A 22,418-nucleotide genomic window follows, 5' to 3' on the forward strand; every position below is an offset into this window, starting at 1 on the left:
TAAAGAGGAAAAAACAAATAATTGAAAAACAAGAAAGGACACTAAGTTATATATAAATATATAATTGGAAAGATCTAGCTTGCCGGGTTTATCTCGGGAGTGGGTTTAACATGTTTATCATTGACTGTGAGGACACAGCAACTGTGTCTGACTTCACTAACTGGTGGCTGTTGATGCTTCTGATATTTTTAAAAAATATCCTTCATCATGCACTGATTCTGACTGGGTGGGAGGTGGTGGTTATGGTGGTGGTCTCGGAGCTTCCTCGATTTCACAAATGCACTCATTCCCAAGGGCGACTCATAGCATTTATTCCTAATTGTAAATGTCCATTTGTTCTTCCCTCTATTCTCTTCCACCGAGTTGTTTTTTTGTACTCGTTGAGCTGTACCTGATTAGCTGTGGTATCCTGTGGGACGTCCCTACGAACTGAGTGCGCCCATTCTTTGTGAATCTGGACTTCCAAATAGCCGACTTAATTGCATTCAAATACGAAGCTGAATGTTCATCAGTTTAACTGTCTAATAATTGTAAATCTGTTTCGCTTCAGTGAGTATTGCATATTAAGCTCAGCTGGCAGTAGTCGAACCACAAACACCCAATTGTTATTCGGTTCTTGTCGAACTTGGTTGATATGCATATGTTTATACAGAAATGTGCTCGTTTTCTATGGTTCAGAACCATCCAATGTAACTTGAAATTAAAGTTTATTATCAAAGTATTGCATCCTTTTTCTTGATTTTCTTCTTTCTTGTTTGACAGACTGTTCACAGCCTCCGAGGTTTAACGTTTCAATGTATTACAATGCTCTGAAAAAGGGAAAAACGCAAGAAATGATGCTCATTATTTCTATTCTTGGTTCCTGCTGTCCTACATCAGGCTTCTGTGAGGGATCGTGCTTGAATGCACATCGTATTTCAAACAAATGTGATTTTAAAAACTGCTTTGGAGATGCTTTATGCATTGTTTCTACTTCTGCAATTAATCTTTGAAGCTGCTTTATAGAAAACAGATCATGTATACGTCAAAAGTATAATTTTATCTTTGTTATTATTGAATATACACTTCCGCTCAAAAGTTTGGGGGGCAGTAGGTAGCAGTATTTTTAATTGGTTTAAAATAAGCTTCTCCTGTTCACCAAAGCTGCATTTATTTCATTAAAAATACAGTACAGATTGTGTAAACTGCACTATAAAATAACTGTTCAAAAGTAGTTTCAAGAGTTAGCTGATGATTGATTGTAAAGCGTGTTTGGCATGCTGTCCCGGGAGAGAGCCCTGAGCTCTCTCCCGTTTGCAAGGCGAGAGGGGAGTTTGAGCTCGGGTAGATCTCGAGAAGTCCCCTGCAGTACTAGCTAATAAACCGATAGGAATTGCTCTTAAGAGATAACTACTTACTGGGAGCATATCTATAATGCTGATTTGGATTTAGTCAATTGACTTAAGTTGTATGTTTTGGGACGGTGGGAAAACCCATGTGAGCACGGAGAGAACATGTAAACTCCACACAGAAACGTCGGCTGGCTTGGTAAGGGTACATTCTTGCTGTCAGGCAACAGTGCTAACCACTGGGCCATTGTGCCATCCATCTAAATAAGGGGGCGTTAGGGTGGAAGGGGGGATCCTTCAAAACGAAGATGGCTGTGATATGGAACTTAGGGTATTTATAGTGCATTAGGAATCGTCTGATTGGTGAATCATGAATCGGCTAATGCATGACCAGCTGTGTTCATTCATAAGCGCATGATCCTCTAGAAATTTGTTTAGAAATAAACCCCACTTATCATTTAATTTAACAATTTATTCCAGTGATTTTAAGATGAATTTTCAGCTTCATTACACCAGTCTTTAGAGTCACATGATCCTTCAGAAATCACTCTAATATTAATTATTATTGTTAATATTGTTATTAGTAATAGTAATAAAAGCAGTAGTGACTGGAGTAATAATTTCATTTGAAACTACATACAGTAAGTAATAAATAAAAATATAATCATTTATTTTTTTACATTTAATAAAAGCTGCCTTGATAAACAGATTCATTTTATTTAAATTATTAAACAAAATTAATAATTTAAAACAAAATTGACCCCAAACTTTTGACCGGCAGTGTATATTACAATAAAGTGCACAGATATTGCTTTCCAGGTCATTCTGAAAATTTTGTTTTTCATAATTTAGCTTTAAACTATATATATATTCAAGATTAAAAAGATATTTAGTTTCATCACTGCTTCGAGCGCTTACCTAAACATTACTTATTTACTTCATATGTTGTTTTTTTATACTTTTAGTTTATTATTATTAATAATAGAACTACATAAAGTACTTTGTCATTTAAAATAAAATATGTAATCTATAGTGAAGTAACGTAGTTTGATTTTTAAATTCATTAAAGTTTAGTGGGTATGTGTCAAACATCAGATCTTCTGTTATATAAGTGACAAAATATCATTTTTTGGGAAGGCTGCACTGTCATCCTCATAGATTATTTTATTTTGTCTTCAAGCGATTGTTGTTGTAATTACGGCTGATTTATTGTTACACAGACTGAATGACACACTGTAAAAATGCAGGGTTCCACACAATTCATTCATGTTTTCCCAACACAAATCGATTAAGTTAATTTAACACTTTTAACAAAATTGGACTGAACATAAAACAATTAGGTTGTCCCAATGAAATCTCAAGATTTGTTTGGGCTCATTTTAATTACGTAGGTTGAACAAGTATATGCATTTGTTTGAGTGCATCTTGTATGTTATCAAAAAACATTATAAATAATAACAGATTTTGATGCACAGGAGTCAAACTATATTAAAAGCTGTATTACACATTTATTAACTGCATGCATAAAAATCATAATTAAATTTACAATTTACAAAAAAAAGGATAGTTCATTTGGCATATAGATCATTTACTCACCTTTTACTCGTTTTGAACCTTTGAGTTTCTACATTCTGGTAAACCCAAAAGAGGATATTTTGGAAGAGGTGCTGGAAATATGTTACCAATTAACTAACATGGATGTCAATGGTTACAGGTTTTCAGCTTAAAATGACTTCAAAATGTCTTCTCTGGTGTTTCACAGGCGATAGAAACTCTAGAAGATTTGGAACCAAACCGAAAGTGAATAAACAGTAAATTCAATTCATGTTTATTTATAATGCACTTTTACAATTGTGTCAAAGCAGCTTTATAACACAGAAGTTAAATGTTAATTTTTAGATGAACTATCCCCTTTATATTAAACAAAGACATTCGTTTTTTATCACGAAAATAAAGCAAACGCGACTATTTTAAGCGATGATAACAAAACATTTGAAAGAGATATAATGTATAATTTCTTTCAACATGAATCGTCCCTCGCTCGCATTCCATTCCCAAGCAGAATTCCATTACGGGATTTCCTCCTCTGCCCCCCCTGAGCGGCTTTCATTACACTCTCGCAGAGCCAAAACAAGTCGGGAGGAGAAGGCATGAATACAATGACTGCAGAAATCATAAAAGACATCTCCCAGCCCGACTCACCTGTCTCATCAGCACCAGAAAACGGACAGCTGCTCTTCATCCGAAGCGTCGCGTCCAGGAGAGACACGCAGACCACCAGCGGCAGTGCCAACCTCGAGGAGGGCAGCTCCCAGCCCCTGGTCTCCTCCTCAGCCACAGCTCAGCCCCAATCCTACACCATGACATCTGGAGAATTCATGCAATCCACCCCGACGTTCGCGCAGAGGTCCAGGAAGAACCTGTTTTATAAGATCCTGTGCTTCCTCGTGCTCGTCCTCCAGGGCGGCATGCTGGATTTCTACCTCATCGTCTTCACGGATCTCTACTGGTGCTCGTGGATCGCCACGGATTTAGTGGTCATTTCTGGATGGGCGATCTTTTTCATGAAGAACGCAAGGTCTAAGCGGGAACGAGCGTGCGGTTTCCACCAGAAGAGCTCCATTTTTGGATGCAACCTCGGCGAGTTTACCTTCGCCTACCTTGCATGGCTGATCTACGTGATCGCGTCCACCCCAAAAGTGGTGCTCGTGTTGGAAACGTCCATTCTGGATCTTATCGCCCTGAAGGTGCCCTTTGGCGTCACCGGGTTTAAAATCACCATGTTGCTGTGCGCGCCTTTGCTTTACTGCCTCATCAACTCCATCATTGAGGATCCCAACGGTGCCACCCGTTTCCACTCCCAAGGCTGCTTCGTGAGCACCTGCCTGGACATCCTGGACAGCTTTATATTGGTGGAGGTGCTTCTGAAGAACGAGATACCCAATGTTTACCTTAGATACACGGTCATATCCGTGTATTTCATCGCACTGGGCGTACCGGTGGTTTGGCTTTATGAGTTGACGGCCTCGGAGATGAACTGTCGCTGGGTTTGGGCGAGGTTCTTCACCGGCGTGCTGCTCAACGCGCCGCTGTTGGTGGTCCGGTGTTTCCTCGTTTTCGTGTACAAAACCCCAGTTTCGGTGTTTATGTTCAAGAACATCTTCTTTTTGGGGTGCAAGTGCCTGGAGCTGGTCGAACAGTGCGCGTCTTTGAGAGGTGTCCGGAGGTTTGCACGTGGACGCGCGGGAAACGCAGCCCAGTTTTCCCATTGCGTTTCCGAAAACGACATGTGCCCTCATGGATACGTGAACACACTGGCTGTCAATACCCAGTCATAGGCGCTCATTAGGGTCTGGTGTTCTGTCCGGAGGCCACGTATATACTTACACAGTAGTGTGTGTGTGTGTGTGTGTGTGTGTGTGTGTGTGTGCATCAGCCCTTTTAAGGGGAGGTACTACAGGTGCTAATTTTGCTTTTTAATTCACTGCAAACCAGTGAACAGGTAAATAAAAAGTATTGTTAGTATACTTGCGAACTATACATGCGAGTCTATTAAAAAGGTAATTGTTGATATCAGCAATTTTAATTCTTGATATTAAAAAGATAATTATTTATATCAACAATAAAAAAATTTGATATCAAGAATTAAATTGTTGATATCAAGAATACATATCCTGATAAAGAATAAAAGTCAAAACGACTTGCCAAAGTGAGTCAATTAAAGTTATATTATACTCTGGTATATAGTGTCTATTAATAAACCTAGTTAGTAATATATACTTATAATACTTATGATTCCCTCACCAACCCGTTTTTAAGTTTTCTATGCAAATTAGCCATAATCTTATTAAGCTTTCACAGGTGTGCACATGCTAACTGACAACATGTGCACAAGCTTTAGATACATATTTCTATATTACACTTTATATTTCGTTTAAAACATTATTGAATTGTTGCAAAAACTAGTGACAATAATCTCAAAACCTTTTAGATGTTTGATGAATATGCAAATCAGTCATCATCTTATTAATTTCCACAGCTGTGTACATTATTTGAACTGACTGAAAAGTTTTTTCAGCTGTTGTAGTAGTTCATTTGCAGCCTAAAAATGCAGACTTTTCAAACAATAGTTATGTTTTTTAAAACAATACAGTTATAATGCACATGTAAACAACATAAATTAGATTCTGTGAATATGATGATGTCATGTGCATGTTTATTACATATGTGCAAGTAGGCTACTTTATAACTAAAACAACAATAGCGGAGTACACAACCATGTGTGTTGATGCTGTTTTTACCACCGCCATGTTGATTATAGATATTTTTAAAACAGTTTTTACAAATCCATGAGAACAGGGGTTGTTTTGACTACACTGTCGTCAATAAACAAATCAGTTTTTAGTGTAACTCGTTGTCTAAATGGAACCTAAATTGACATGAAAACAAAAGGATGTTTCCACAACAGTTTCAATTTGTACAAATCAGGAAAACTTTTATTAGCTACTCAAGCAAAATGACTTGTGTAAATTATTCCATCCCAGTCTCATTCTAATTACGTAGCCCTTTATACATTTTTGGAAAGAGCAAAATACGTCCTCGGAGCTATGTTTATTTGCAGGTTTTGTTTTCACGAATCAACCAGAGGCTGCTGTGTGTGCTTTTTCAGATGTCAAATTTCTCTGACGAGTGCCATTCGCACCTGCTGTCCAGACGTAAATCCACCAGAGGCTGCTGTCCACTGACTGACTGACTGACTGATCAACCGACAAATCCCCCCCCAACCTCCCCCTTTTCTAAACCCAACCAATAGTGTTTTAAAAAGCACCGACTGACCAGCATCCACCCCTTCCCTAAACCCAACCAACAGTGTTTTAAAAAGCAATCCAGAGAAAGAAAAGCCCCCTGATGTTTACCACGTTTTCAGATTTTACCAAGTTTCTCACCATGTATATTACTTGTTTATTTATTTTTTTATCTTTTGTCTTACCTGCTTTCTAGAACCGTTCTTCATCAGACTCGAACCCCATTGTCATGATCAACTCGACTCTGCGTCTCAAATCCGCCGACATACATGTCGAGCTACTGGACAAACGTAACAGTGGAAAAGCCGTACATACGTAAGTGGTCAGCTGATAAGCGAGAAGATGAACGGTGTCATACCGCCCTCTAGCGTTCATTTTAAAGATGAAATGTAGCTCTTGCTACATAATTCGTGAACTCCAGTAATGTATATAGGGCTACGTTTTCAGAATGAGCCTATGTTGAGTTATTCTCGTCAAGTTGGTTATTTAAAACCATAAAATTTAGTTTATTAAAATATTAGTTAAATAAAAATTTGTTTGAATTAGAAACTCAATATATATATATATATATATATATATATATATATATATATATATATATATATATATATATATATATATATATTCCTATAGTACCTCTCCTTATCTTCCACTCCCAAACGGTGCTACAACCAAACCACTCAACGTGCCAATGAAAAACATTCCCACCTGTGACCTCTACAGTATATACTTAATGTATCGGGACGTGACTGTAAACCAGTGCTTACATGATGACACAAGGACCTTTGATTTGCACTTGTTTTTGTGAGGCACTTTAATTACGTGAGGACTATTCATCTGGAGGAAATGTTCATAAGTGCAATGTTGTACGATTTATTTTCTATGTAAAAACGTTACGTAGACAGATGTTTATAGTGTTCTCAGCCACCTTGTCAACCGATGCACTTCTCCAAAAGTGTAAATACGCCTTGTGACTTGTTAGGCTTGGTGTGCACTTCAAATTGTGAATGTGATGTAGTCCTTCCCTATTTGAAATACCTTATGGCTACTGCCGAACAATGTATGATATATGGATTCCTGATGTTCCTTCAATGTTAATAGGCTACTTTAAGCATAGAATCGACGAGGACAACCAATGTAATCTCACACAACGTTTGTATATAGTGGCTAGTTTGTATTGATTTGTGTGATTTCATTCTTATGTTTTTTGCTCATTTGGGCTAGCCAAAACTTACTTTTAAAACTTTTACGTTTTTTATAAGAAAGAAATTGTATGAATTTATGCAAATTAGCCACTTTTCGAACAATATGTCAGATAGTTACGTCTCCTCCTAAGATCTAACTGTTATCCATCTTAAATGACCAAACTCCATCGCTGGTCCAACCAGCCATCAGTTTGTACAAGGCTACCTCTCTTTACAGAACCTCATGTTCCAAATGCTATAACGTTCATGTCAGTAAATGAGGTATGATTATTAATATTAATACCATTTTTGACTTAAATGTGATAGCATCGACAGACAAATTGCTGAGATGATCCATCTATACATGCAGTGCATCTGTGTCTAAAATAATGATAATTCAGAATGCCCTGTCTTGTTAGTTACAATGAGAATTACAGTCATTTTAACAAATATGTAAACACTTAAAGGGATAGTTCACTCAGAAATGAAAACTCTTCGATATTGAAAGAAGATATTGATTAATGAACAATATGGATATTATTGAAAAAGGGTAGCCATTGACATCAATACTATTTTTCCTTTTTTAGACTAACGGTTACCAATTTTCACGTAACGTCAACAGTTACTTGCTTACTATCATTGGGCTTATTCTCTGATTTTTAACGGGTCGCCACAGCAGAATGTACCGCCCACCGATATTTAACATTTTTCTAAATATCTACTTTTTTTTATTTAGCAGAAAATAAGGCATCCAAACAGGTATAGATCAAGTAAAGCGTGGGTGAACTTTTTAGTAGGGCGACATGGCAAAAATGCAATCTCGATATGTATTTTGCTTATTGAACGATAACGATATATATTTTGATATTAGTTGTTATTGCTTAAAATTAGAGGGTCTGTTAAATGGCATAACATATTTTTGACAATAAATTTCCGGTGGCCAAAAATTCCGTACATCTCTAATCTCAACACACTTTTAGATTCCCATTGTTGCACATTTCTGCTGTGTGACTGACTCTTAGATGAATACAGAGCAAAAAGGTCCAGAGCTTATCGTTGTTATTGACATAAATTTTATTCTATTTTTGATATTGGTTTGATATAATATAGTTTATCAGACTTTTTAGTATCCATTATTGTCCATTTTATTGAATGATGAACAATACAGATTTTATTGAAAAAAGGTAGCTATTGACATCAATACTATTTTTCCTTTTTTAGACTCTGAACGTCAATGGTTACCGATTTTCACTCGCTTGCTTACTGTCATTCGGCTTAGTCACTGATTTATAAGGGGTTGCCACAGTAGAATGTACACCAAACCGATTTTCAGCATTTTTCAAAATATCTCCTTATTGGTTTAACAGAAAATAAGGCATTAGGCATAATGTTTAGACCAAGTGAAGCGTGGGTAAACGTTTTAGTAGGGCTGGGCGATATATAAAATAAAATCTTGATAATTATTTTCCATATTGAACGATGATGATTTATATTTCGATATGAGTTGTTAATGCTTCCAGATTTGAAAGAGTACCCCAACAATGACTGAATCCATGAAAATTAGTGGATCTATTAAATGGCACAACATATTTTCGGCCGATAAATTTTTGGTGGCCAAAAATTCGGTACATCTCTAATATCAACACACTTTTAGATTCCCATTGTTGCATATTTCTGCTGTGTGATTGGCTTTAGATCAATATAGTATAAAAGCTTAGAATTTTTATTGACCCTACTACTACTACTATTGAGCCCTACTTTTTTAGTATCCAGTATGCAGTATCCAGTTGTCTGCAAAGTGACAGTTCACCCAAAAATGACAATATGGATATTATATACTCATCCTACTGTTAGTTCCTCCAGATCCCCAACACATCCATTACGATAAACTACATTGAAAAATATAGTTGGTATTTTCCAACTACTGAGTGATAAAAACATTGACAGCCAATCAGAATCCACTGTGTTAAGAGCAGATAACAAAAACTGTCAAAGTTCACTTACTGTTATTATTAATGTGAATGGAAAATAATAGCACAGAGAACATTTTTGTTTTCATATAATGAGAGTATTCCCAGTGGTGGGTTGTAGCTGGAAGGGCATCCGCTGTGTAAAACATATGCTGGATAAGTTGCCGGTTCATTCCGCTGTGGCGACCCCAGATTAATAAACGGACTAAGCAGAAAAAAAAAGAATGAATGAATAATGAGAGTATGTTGGCTTTCAAACAATGTTGGTTTGGACCCCACTGATATTCAATGTAAGAAGAAAACAATATGGATATTATTAAAAAAGGGTAGCCATTAACATCAATACTTTTTGTCCTTTTTTGAACTATGAACGTCAATGGTTACCAATTTTCACTCGCTATCATTCGGCTTAGTCATTGATTTATATGGGATTGCTAAAGCGCAATGTACCGCCTCTCAATTTTTAACATTTTTCAAAATATCTACTTTTTTCCTCAGAAAATAAGGAACCCAAATAGATTTAGAACAAGAATAGCATAAGGGGAAAAAACAATGCCAAAATGTTCATGTTTGCGTGAACTCTCCCTTTAAATGTGAGAAGCGAGCTTGTCCTGTGTTTTGAAATAGCAGAGTATATTCTAGAGAGTAACATCATGTAATTACTAACAGATTTGCATCCTTGTTCTAACATATTATTACTCTTGTGCTTTGAGGATTGGGGTACAGGGTGAGCTAAACGTGTTAAATATGCAGGCCGAAAGTGCATTATGGGATTTTTTGTGCCTCATTGCTCAGTATTTAACCTGGCAAATATACACAACTACATACTACGCATGTTTTCTTACTGATAGATTTTGGTGTATATACAGTAGATATTAAGTAACGTTTTTAAATAAGGACGACCTAACTCTCTCTTGTTTATCCACAATGTTTTACAAGGGATTTTTTTTTTTACAAGGGCTTTAATTTCTAAGTTACTGTTATGTTTACATAAGACATTATATGCACTGCAACAGCTGCAAGGCTCCGGATGTATTCAATTGGTTAAAAAGTAATAAGAGGTGCAAAGTTGGATGCAAATGATCTAAATTATAGTTACAAAAGCACACTGATTACCAAAGAATGCTGCTTTATAAATTTAGAAACAAACTCCTATTATATACAGACTTCCAAAGTTGAGAGATTTATCTAGAATAAACTATTAAGAAAGTAACTCTAGTGCAATATAATACAGCAATTCCTATAAAAAAAAAAAAACAAGGACAAAAGTAACATTGCAAGCCCAAATTACTTAGACGTGTGTTCAGTAGCTAAACATAAGCTTAAAAATCATGTGCTGTGCTGTGCTGTTTACCAAGGTACTTGTTCTGCTCCACAGTAAAAGTGAACCAATCACACACTCTTGTGTTCATGTCGAATCATGTGTGATGTGTAACAAGTAATCCTTTATAAAATAGCCGATGGTTGAACTCATTGCCCATCTGTTTCCTGTTGTCATTCCTGACACAAACAGATTGAATGTTTTGGGAGTGTCAGCTAAGGCTGAGCAAGAACCAAAACATTCAACCCAAATCAGCTCCTCATTGTTTTAGTGAAGAAATCTGAAGAAATGGGGCTGTTCAGGAAAAGCTCCATTTGTAATTTGGCCAGAGAGGAATGTTCCTCTTGATACTTGCGTTCCTCCCTCACTGTGGAATATCTGGATCCGTATCCCTGATCAGACCCCCGTGACGGCCTTGTTTCAGAGGCTCCTTCCATTTCACTTTCCTCCATCTCTACAGGCTGGGACATGTCCATATCTTGATACAGATGGAAGTTGTCCTCCATTGAAGGTGGAGGTGCTGTCAAGTCAGTGAGACAAATGTCTGATGGTTCTCCCATTGGGAATGCATCAGGATATGAGGTTTCCACTGGAACTGATACTGGTTCAGCAAGGAGACCTGGGTAGAGTTGTGGTGCCACACTTGGTATTTCAATAGAACATTCCACAGCGGGATGATAGGAAACTACTTCACTGTATTTTGGATGGACTCTTGGATTAACAATCAACATGGACGACTCTTCGGGCGTCTCATTAATTTCAGGAATTACAGCACAAACGCTCTTGGTTTCTGGACGGACGTCCACTTCTTTGACTAGGATGGGAGGTCCGATGTTACACATTGGTATTAATTGATATATTTGTGGGACCTCAAAAAGTGCATCCGTTTCTACTCTCGCTTCATCCTCGCTGTTCACAAACTCATTCTCAAACCAGTCGGGATTCTTCATTTGGTGCGCCTGGAAGGTTTCGATTGCGTTCCTCAAGGCTTTCCCTGAGGGGCAGTTGAAGTACTCATCCTTTCCGATATCCTTGATGCAGCGCTCCGTCCCCTGCTGATACTTCTCCACATCGAGGATGCGGAAGTAGAGCTCTTCGAAATGCTTCATCAGCTTGTATTTGACCGCAATGTCAAACAAAGACGGCACATCGGCTTCAGTGCTTACATCGTCAAAATAAGCCACCAAATACTTCCCATAGGACGCCGGACGCTGCATATCAGGTGTGATCAGCTGTAGGGCGAGAGTCAGCATGTCGCCAACCGGAGAGTGCACATCTTCCCGAAGGAGGACGGGAGGCTCTCCGCAAATTGCCCCCCATTTGGCTTGAACCCCTCGGGAGCAGAGGATCAAGATCTTGTTTGAAGACTGCTCGATGTGTCGCTTTTTTTGCTCAATCCACTGCAGTCGGCCGATGGTGCCGAGCCAAGTTGTGTCCAGTAGGTCCAGCATGACATCAGTGCCACATTTGGCCCGGAGGAAGGCACAGAGCTTTAGCACGATGTCTGTGTAAAGAGGATGATCTCTAGAGTAGATGATCAATATGGAGCGTGGGCCGGGTGGAACTGGCGTTGTTTCCAGGGGAGCTTTTTCTGGTGGCTTTTCTGCAGCTGAATGAAAATGACAAACATGGATACTTGTTGGAAATGATAATTCACTACATATTTAAAGGATAATTCATCCAGAAATTAAAATGACCATTTAGATTTTCTCATATGGTTTCAAACCTATTTGAGTATCTTCAGGAAATATTTTGATGAATGCTGGTACCCATTGGCTTCCATAGTAGGAATGAAAAATACTATGGGAGTCAATGGGTGCAAGCTACTAGCATTTAACAACATATCTTCTTTTGTGTTTAACAGAAGAAAGAAACTCAAATAGGCTTTGAACGAGTGAAGGGTGAGTACATTTTCATTTGTGGGTGAACTACCCCTTTAAATGTATTCTTCAGTCTTGGTACTGATTGTGGCTAACCACAGGAAGACATCAGCGCCACAGTTGTGTAACACACGATAAACGTCACTGATATAAATATCTATCTCTAAAATGTCACTGCCTACCTGGTGGTGGTTTCCTGCAGCGCAGATAAACTGCGAAAACACCAATGCCACAAAGTAAGAGGCATAATCCAACCCAAATGATCCAGATTGTGCAATTATTCTCTGGAGGGACAGCTGATACAGAGAAACATATATACAAATAAGTAGAATTAATATACTATTAAAATTTCATTTAAAAGAGAAAACTGTGTCCATACACACCAGGAACACAAATGTTAAAACTGTGGCTCTTTCGACGACAGTCATTGGCACACTTTTGGAAAAATGGCTGGATCTAAATTTGAATAAGCACTTATAAGTTCAAGAGCATTCATTAAACATATCATTACTCCATTAATGAGGTTAGTCAAACTCACATACCTGAACATCAAAATTACAGCATGTGCGTGACCAGTTCTTCAAGTCATATGTCACATTTAATAAAGTCTTGCTCTCCTAAACACATAAACACACGCACACTCTGAAAACAGCTCTATGAAAAATGTATTTGAATGTATTTAAACAGACGTGAAGAGAAAGTGTCTTACATTATAAAGAGTCTTCGTTTCTTTCCTATTGCAATTTACAAAGACGTTGTATTTTTCAACATTCTCTCCGGGATTGAATGCAACGTACAGAATATCTTTGCCATGTGGATCTTTGGTTCTCCCTACTGTAATATTGGGTTGCCATGTATCCCCTAGGAAAATCATCAAATTGTGCATATACAAGTGATTCAGGGTAAACATATATACATACAAATACACACTGTAAAAATATCTGTTAATTAACAATTTCTGTATTTTGTGTTTTCTGTTTATTTACAGTTGTGAATTGCATTATGGAACACTGATCTCAGCTCTGTCGACTTTTGATATGGAAAATTCAACTGGACAGTTTAACAAAGTTACTTTTATCGACATTTAAATAGTTTGAGATAATATAACCCATAAGAAATAATGTAAAATATAAATTAATCTGTAAAATTACGGAAATGTACTGGCAGCTTATTACAAGGCTTTTGCAGCATGATATACAACACTATCTCAGACAATATATCACCTTTAACCATTAAAAATGTTCATAAAAGTCACTTTTTCCAACTTTGTAAGGGTAAAAGTTATTAGAAGAAAGATCAAGGTCTCGTAATGCAAATCAAAAGCATAAATAATAAAAAAATAAAATCACAAATCAAAAAATATGTAAAACTGTGAATTAACGGATATTTTTTACAGTATATATATATATGTATATATATATATATATATATATATATATATATATATATATATATATATATATATATATATATATATATATATTTCTTTTTTTTTTTTTTTTAGGGCTCCACAATATATTGATTCAGCATCAATATCATAATGTGTGCATCTGCAATAGTCACATCGTAGCAGGATCTGCAATGTCAAACTGGGATTATAATTTATCAAAAAACACAGTTCAGAACAGACCAGAGTTTAACTTTAATAATATGAAAGACTTAAATATTATGTGTTTTTTTTAATGCCTGTGACTTTATGCCATTTATTCACTTTATTGTGAATTTAAACCATTTGGGCAAAAAAAATTATCAAGCTTGTCACTTTAATGAAGATTATTTTGTTTAATTATTTGATGCAATATAATAAAAACTATTCAGAGTTATTTCACATTTAATTACTGAATTTCTATTATTCAACACTGTTAAAAGTCCAACTGAAAACCGTTAAGTTCTGTTTATTTCTTTTTTTTTTATCTTTGTTCAATCTGCTTTAATTTATTTTGCATAATTATACATATTTTATGCATATCATTCAATGATTAACTATTAATTATTTATTATTAACAATTAATAATTTACAATTATTAAATGTTAATCATTCAAGTTATTATAAAATTCTGAATTCTTTCCAAATAGAGCAATATTGCAATATATATATATATATATATATATATATATATATATATATATATATATATATATATATATATATATATATATATATATATCGCAGAAACAAAATATTGCGCAGGTCTAATATATATACTTAAGGTGGATTAAAACCCTCGACCAAAGTTGTCCTAAAACTATTTTTAACAGTTTTAGTTATTATGATTATTTTTTGATACACTTAAAATGTTGACTACTCTATATAAACATACAAATGTGTATGGGTATATTTATCATCAATAAGCTAATCTCTCACCTCTCTCAAAACAGATCTTGGTCTTTCGCATCAAAGGATCATCACAACCTGTGGTTACAGTTTAAAACTGAGATTTCCATGCAAAATCATTTGAGCATTGAGTATTTTAATTGAGTCACCTACCTGGAACTTGAAATGTTTTTCTAACATTATAAAAGGTGTGGTCTAAATTTGGCTTGGGAAGGTTTGAGACAGTCACGACATATGTGCTGCCTGGATCTACCACAACTTTATCCAGAGAAAAAGACCACTGCGATAAAACACATCATATTTCAGTATTTGTGGCAATCAATTGTCAGTCAATCAATCATTCAATTGGTTAATCAGTCTTGCCTTTTCTCCAGCACGATTTCTCATGGTCTTAAAGGGTTTGAGGAAATTGTAATGAACGCATAGATGTTCGTTGGTGGATGATTTCATCACACTAAGCTCTGTTCCATTCAAATGGCTTATGCTTCCTGCAAAAAAATAACAATAAAAAGTATTATTAAACTATAATTACAACAATCTAATACACACAAGTAGATACATGTCTATTAATAAAAGAACAAATTGGAAACCTTAATGAGAACTAGCATATTCCCCAGGCTGGCAACAGGCCGGACAAGACACTGTTTATAACAGGTGACCTACCATCATCTTTTGCTTTCCATTCTGCCACAATCACTGGCTCCAAATCACCTTTCATGTTTTCTCTGACATCAAAACTCACTTTGAAATCATCTGGTGCGCTGGGAGTGAAAGCTGAAGGAATTAACCATCCTTTATACAAGCAATTATCTGTGGGGGAAATAACACAATGATTTCTTTATAAATAGACAATAAATATTTTCAAATTAAAGACAATAATTACAAAAGAAAGAAAACAAGCACTTACTAAAAACTGCTGTACAAGGTACTTCCTGGAGAAAGCGAAATAACAACAGATTAAACAAATATGAGTCTTGTAAAACCTTCAAAACAAACTTATACGATGTCTTAACACATAGAATAAAACATAATAGCACTTTTTAATAATATTTGGCTGTCTTTGTGTATTATTTTACCTCTTGTGTACAGTTCAGAGAATTCCCATCATCCAGAAGTCCGAGATTCAGCACTACAGGTATAAAGGTGAAAAACACAGCACCTTTAAGGTACAAGAAACTCATTATTCGCGTTTAATCCGACATAAACCTCAGTAAATGTAAACGAATGCACGCTTTAAGAGGTTTAACAGACGACAAGCGTTCGACAAGTTAACAATGTTGGCGTAGGTGCAGGAAACAGTCGACCTAAAAAAGCTTCCTGGAAATTCTGTATGCAAAGCAACTTGAGTAACACACACCTCGTGTACTTTGGAAACGCGCGACGCGACGCAACCTTTTTTGGATCAACCAATAAGAAGAAGTTCTGTTGCGTCGCGTCGTCTTAGATGTAGGTTGTTTTTCAGTTTATTAACTCAATGCTACATAAAAAGATGTATTACATATTTAAATAGTTTAACTCAAAAAATATATGTAAAAATACTTTAGCTCTTTATGTAAATTTAAATGTTTTCAGGGCATTAGTCAGTTTTTATCTTTGAAGATCGGCTACTGTACAGTTTGCGGTTTGTGCGTCATAACAAGACGCGAAAAGCCCCAGCATATTCAGCTTCTTTTGTTGTATTCGTCGTAGTATACGACATAACACCACTAAAAAATTAAACATCCTGGGGATTTTTAGAAAACGTTAACAAACAAAAAAAATAAAATGATTCAACGCCAAGAACATAAGCACACAAATACAGTCAACGCACGCGACGCCATATTAGAAAAACATCACAGAAAGATCAACTGGACAACAGTGAATTACTTACAAATAAACACCTTTAATGATCTTTAGAAAAAATGAGGTAACTTAAACAAGTAACAAAAACAATTAGCTACATAAAAATGCACGTCTGTTTTAAATATAACAAATTGTATAAACATTATAATAGCTACAATAACAAACAATCCTGGATTTAAATCACACTGCTTGTTTAAATGTTGAAACAAAAGATTACTGAAAACATTTCCAACGATGTAATATTTTTAAACATGCAACGTTATTAACTGGACAATAAAGCATCATTAATTACCTTTAGATTGTTTATTTATTATTTAACGTGTTTAAATGTATGTGTCTACATAAATATTTTATCTCTCAAACCATCTTTCCCTTTCCACATGAGGGCGCTCTATCACCATTAAAGTAGATGTAAAATCTCTAAACATTTCTATGCTGAAATATAGATAGGCCTATTTGGTTTTTGTGGTCTGATGCAGAGGTAATTATTTGTGATGTTTTCCATATATATATATCTTCTTCATCGATTAGTGAAGTTTGTTCCTCGCCATTGTGGCCACTGGCTTGCTTGGTTGGGACTTGTGGAGCTGCGATGGATTTGCTCTTCAGTGTTTCGACTTTCAGCAGTGTAAATTAAACCATGAACTGAACTTCAACTCTGAAAACTGGACTGACACAGTTTTAATTTACTAGAACGTCTCTGTTTAGCTGATTTGACACGATCTGCATAATAAAAGCGCTATAGAAATGAACATGAATTGAACAACAATAATAAATAAAACATACAGACAGCATTTCCTTTATTTATTTTTGTTGTTTGTTATAGTTGCCCTGAATACCTCATACCGCTCCCTCCCCACGCACCTCCTCCCCTCGCACCTCTGGACTCTGACACACACACACACACACACACACACTCATCTGCACTGGTCACTTTATGCAGACACATATACTACCTCCCAATATGTCACTGTCACTTTATCACAATTATCATGTTTACAAGTTCTTTTTGCACTATACTGTTTTTTATCTGCACAACTCTGGTTTACTTTGCACTCATTGCTATATGCCCTTAATGTCACTGTATTGTTTACAATTTTTTTATTACATATGTATATTTCTTAGACTACATTTATGTGCAATGTGTATATACTGTAAATTTTCTAAATTTTCTTTTTTTCTTAAACCCTACTATTTTTTATATATATATTTTATATTAATGTTAAGCACCTTGGGTCTGAGAGTAACGCAATTTCGATTCTCTGTATGTCTTGTACATGTGGCTGAATTGACAATAAAGCTGACTTTGACTTTGACTTTGATAATGCACTAATGAACCAGAATCTAGAGTGCAGATGAGTCTATGAGGGGCTGACAACACACACTGCCATGTGAAAACCCTCAGATGAAGTGAATGAGGGCCCAGGTGTGCTCAACTCCTCTACTGGACCGAGATGAGAGGAATACAGGGAGCTAACAAGTTGCATCTTGGGATTTGAAGGGAACTGTTTGGACACTTTCATGCAGGCTGTGAAAAACTGGACAAAAACATTGAGTTTTATTACAAAAATGTGGCCGTTTTCCCTCCTCCATCATTCCAGAAGCAGCACATTAAAGTTACATTCAGACTTTTGCAATATCAAAACAGCAAGAAAAAAAAATCATTTTAAGAATAAAAATATTGATCACAAGGATGTTACAGGAGTTTGTTTGTTTAACATATTTAACTTTAGGTGTACCAACAGAGTGAACAATTTGAGTTATTTCCACACTTCCTTTGTTGGTTGATATATGAATGATTATGAATATCAAAAATTTTTGATGTTACAGCTTTTCTATAATTTTATGGTTAAATTAGCAAATGAAAAACCTTTAAAACATTTTAAATAGCACAAAAATCTGAACATTGAATGGAGTTAATAATTAGTTTTGGGTATATTGAACTCAAATGTGTGGGAATATTTTTATCACCGTTGAATTAAAATGTATGTAGAATCTATAAACATTTCTTTGCTGTCTGGTTTGTTCTTATTTGTAATCGCTCTTTTTCACTAAATACCTATTTATCATTAAATGTTTTTTATATCAGTCTTTTTTTATCACTAAATAAAATCGAAAATACTGTAAACATTATTTATCATTAATATTTTGCAATACTTCTTATATACATTCAACATATTCGGGGGAAATGCATGACAATGCAAATCATTAATGAACATATCTATCTGTAAAATAAACCCTTCAGAATGCAGAAATAAATTAAACTAATGCAAGAACTGATAAAGTGGAGAATTACGAGACAACAGCCTTTAAATTATGTGGTGTAATTTGAACATGCTGTAAATAGAAATGCTGGGATCCATGCAATTCCTTCATATTGTCTCAATACAAACTGATTAAGTTATAATTTTCTGATTAAGTTATAAAATTTATAATCAAATTTAAGTAGATTAAACATAAAACATTTAAGTAAAAAAAAAAAGTTTGTCCTGTCTCTGTAATTCTGTTGCACTGTAGAAGCTCTGTCACGAAAACAAATTCCTTGTATGTGCGAACATACCTGGCAATAAAGCTCTTTCTGATTCTAAAGCTCTTTCTGAATATGTTGTCTCCACCACCAAAAAAAAAAAAAATTGAATAAATTTCTCATATCTCATATTTGTTGAGTGCACAGACAACAATTGAGAGGGTGTATGAAAAGAAACACTTTAAACTGTATTTTGGATCTTTCCATTAATTATTGAGCTAAAGAAAATGTTACAATTAACAGATGCCTGAAAACTGTACAGAATATCACCTTGTGTCAGTCTGTTAATTGCTGATTCCTTGTAATTTCTTATTTAAAATATTTCTGTTATTTTTGTCAGTGTGTTTAACTGTGTGATGATCAATTCAAAATAACTTTGAATGAACTCTCATGTAAATAAATGAAGAGTTAGGATGCAAAAACCTCCAAAAGTCATCTGATATTTTCTTCTAAAATAAAATGTTATTTTCTGACTCGACTTTTATATGGACAAATAAGCTTTTCATTGCATTTAAAGTGAAATAACTGAACATAAACAGGAGGCTGAGAAAAATTGTCATTTAGGAGAACATTTCAGATGGCATTTACAGGTTTTTGCATCTGAACTCTTCATTTACAATATATAGGCAACCCAGTTTCAATATAACCAAGTAACCTGAGTATTTGTACAGTTGAATTGTCAGAAATTGCAGTTTTAAAAGTTAACCAGGCTAAGGCATATGATATTTATCAAGTCTCAATGATGACATCATTTGTTTTTCAATTATATAAAAAGAAGCGTGAACTGAGTGAGGCTGAACTATATAAAATGGCTGATTGGGGCTGACAGGTCTGTGTTTTGACTGAATGAGAGAGTTATATACAACAGCACGGCTAATATGACAAGCTGCTCTGGAAACTGGAGCAAAAAAATGTCCCACACTGGCAAAATCCAATCATACTTATGAGTCTGAAACAAGAATTTGCTGTCCATCATATTCGGGGGTCAAAGCCAATTTGGAAAATTACACCACCAGAAAATTGAATCCGACCAATGACTTACATTTTTCCAGTGATATATGTCAAAAGGGTCTAAACCGTAACCATGATATTATAGTGATTTGGTCATGGTGACACACTTTTCCATAATTAAACCAAAAACAGTGGAGAATATATGCCAAAGCTCAACTGTAGGTCATGAAAACTAAACAAAAGCCTACAATGAAAGAAAATGCAGACTGTTTTGTGGAAGATTAAAGGTAATAATGATGTAAATAATTCAATTCAAGCACAGACAGATCAAGTTGCTTCCTCAAAGTAACATCAGGAGCCATAATGTGTTAGTTGCATATAAAGTACAATGGTTTAGCACTACACAATCTACAGTCTGTATGTTATTCACGATTCATTCAAGATTCATACATGATTTATCCATTAATAAAGCATTAGGAATTAGGAAACTTATAGTAAAATGTGCACTACTTCAACATTAATCTTGCTTATTACTCTTTAATGATTGATCACATTCCTGCTATGAATGGTTGATGTTTTAGGATAGTAATGATTGAAAATGATCTCACTGTTGTGTAATGCAATAAAATGTTTGAAAGTTTAAGTGTGTGTTTAAATAGTTTTGACTGATTTGAAATCAATGATCACTCCTTTGTACACTGTGAAATTTAAAAAAAAAAAAAAATTCTGTAATTTATCCTAAACATACACTCACTGGCCACTTTATTAGATACACCGTACTAGTACTGAGTTGGACCCCCTTTTGCCTTCAGACCTGCCTTAATCCTTCATGGCATAGATTCAACAAGGTACTGGAAATATTCCTCAGAGATTTTGGTCCATATTGACATAATAGCATCACACAGTCGCTGCCGATATGAAAGCTGCACATCCATTATGCGACTTTTTGGGTCCACCACATTACAAAGGTGCTCTTTTGGATTGAGTCTGGTGACTGTGGAGGCCATCTGAGTACGGCGAACTCATTGCCAAGGCATTTGCATCCACAGAACTGCCACTCACTGGATATTTTCTCTTTTTCGGATCATTCTCTGTAAACCTTAGAGATGGTTATGCATAAAGATCCCAGTAGTTCAGCAGTTTCTGGAGTACTCAGACCAGCCAGTCTGGCACCAACAACAACGTCACATTCAAAGTCACTTAAATCAACTTTCTTCCACATTCTGATGCTCAGTTTGAACTGCAGCAGTCCGTGTGTATTGAGTTGCTGCCATGTGGTTGGCTGATTAGAAATTTGTGTTAACGAGCAATTGGACAGGCGTACCTAATAAAGTGGCCAGTGAGTGGATGTAGGACAGACAAACACTTGTAGACTTAATATTTGACTGTCATCAGACAACAAAATGATGTTTGCTAAAAAACTTTATGCTAAAATAATACACTTTAAAAACTTGACAAAAAAGGGAAAAAATTGTTTAACTTTAACTTATTTATAAGTTAATCATGTTACAACTACATTTTTAAACTCATTTTAACTAGTTAGTCAGGTTTCAACTAAATATTTTGAGTTCAACAAAGTTCAACTTTGTAACATTTTCAGTCAGTTTGACTGATGTGAGTTGAGATGACTAGAAAAGTTCAATTGATTCAACGAAAAAACTTTCAGGCAGCACAAATGATGACCCATAGATGTTAGAAATGCAATAGATTTAAGAGCTAATGAATTTTTTTGAGTGACCAATTTTATTTTCATTATATTCTATTATTTTACCTTAAGATTTGGAACAAATACCCAAATTGAATGTTCCAAAATACACAAGAATAGGCTCAGAAACAAGCTTTCATATCAGAAAAATCAGCTCCTTGAGATAATCATGTTTTTCACTTTAAATATATGTTAGTCTTAAGTGTTCTACAGACAGCCAAATGCCAGAAGTGCACTTAGGATGTCACTGGCACTCAGACAAAATGGAAATCAGCCATACGTGTTCTTTTGAGTGCCCTTAAGTGTTCAAAACACTGCCAACAGTGATCTTCCCTCTCAAAGGTGATGATGAAGATGAAAAATGCAGCCATGATCACTTTTAAACGAACATGCTGTGATTTCATTTGTCAAAGATAAGGCTATCGTGTGCGATATACCACATGACGAATGCAAGGAGGAGCTGATAAATAACGTAAAGCATAGATAAAAAAAAAAATAAATAAAATTTATATATATAAATATATATATATATATATATATATATATATATATATATATATATATATATAT

General features: G+C 35.3%; 2 protein-coding genes across 2 annotated transcripts; one reads left to right on the forward strand and one right to left on the reverse strand.

The window, feature by feature from the left end:
* The first annotated feature begins 3,449 nt into the window (after positions 1-3,449).
* On the forward strand, positions 3,450-6,638 carry tmem121b (transmembrane protein 121B). The gene has a single exon (XM_005164674.6). It carries the CDS (start codon positions 3,479-3,481, stop codon positions 4,664-4,666), a length of 1,188 nt encoding a protein of 395 aa, XP_005164731.1. The 5' UTR covers positions 3,450-3,478; the 3' UTR covers positions 4,667-6,638.
* Positions 6,639-10,399: 3,761 nt separating this feature from the next.
* Positions 10,400-16,135, reverse strand: il17ra1a (interleukin 17 receptor A1a). Its single transcript, NM_001100003.1, has 11 exons — positions 15,900-16,135; positions 15,731-15,755; positions 15,487-15,633; positions 15,187-15,311; positions 14,977-15,103; positions 14,854-14,901; positions 13,198-13,349; positions 13,031-13,105; positions 12,872-12,944; positions 12,671-12,784; positions 10,400-12,217 (listed from the first exon to the last, which is right to left on the reverse strand). The coding sequence occupies exons 1-11, from the start codon at positions 16,002-16,004 to the stop codon at positions 10,860-10,862; spliced, it is 2,349 nt and encodes a 782-aa protein (NP_001093473.1). The 5' UTR covers positions 16,005-16,135; the 3' UTR covers positions 10,400-10,859.
* Positions 16,136-22,418: the final 6,283 nt, after the last annotated feature.

Source organism: Danio rerio, chromosome 4, assembly GCF_049306965.1.
Source record: "Danio rerio strain Tuebingen ecotype United States chromosome 4, GRCz12tu, whole genome shotgun sequence".
Lineage (NCBI taxonomy): Eukaryota > Metazoa > Chordata > Actinopteri > Cypriniformes > Danionidae > Danio > Danio rerio.

What these genes read in the sequence shown, in the direction of transcription:
- il17ra1a (NM_001100003.1), bottom strand. Translation starts at nt 16,004, where the DNA reads ATGAGTTTCTTGTACCTTAAAGGTGCTGTGTTTTTCACCTTTATACCT. An exon ending in ACCTTGTACAGCAGTTTTTA is followed by an intron (nt 15,634 to 15,730) that starts GTAAGTGCTTGT and finishes TTTCCCCCACAG; the next exon opens with ATAATTGCTTGTATAAAGGA. An exon ending in GCTGTAATTTTGATGTTCAG is followed by an intron (nt 12,945 to 13,030) that starts GTATGTGAGTTT and finishes ATTCAAATTTAG; the next exon opens with ATCCAGCCATTTTTCCAAAA.
- tmem121b (XM_005164674.6), top strand. Translation starts at nt 3,479, where the DNA reads ATGAATACAATGACTGCAGAAATCATAAAAGACATCTCCCAGCCCGAC.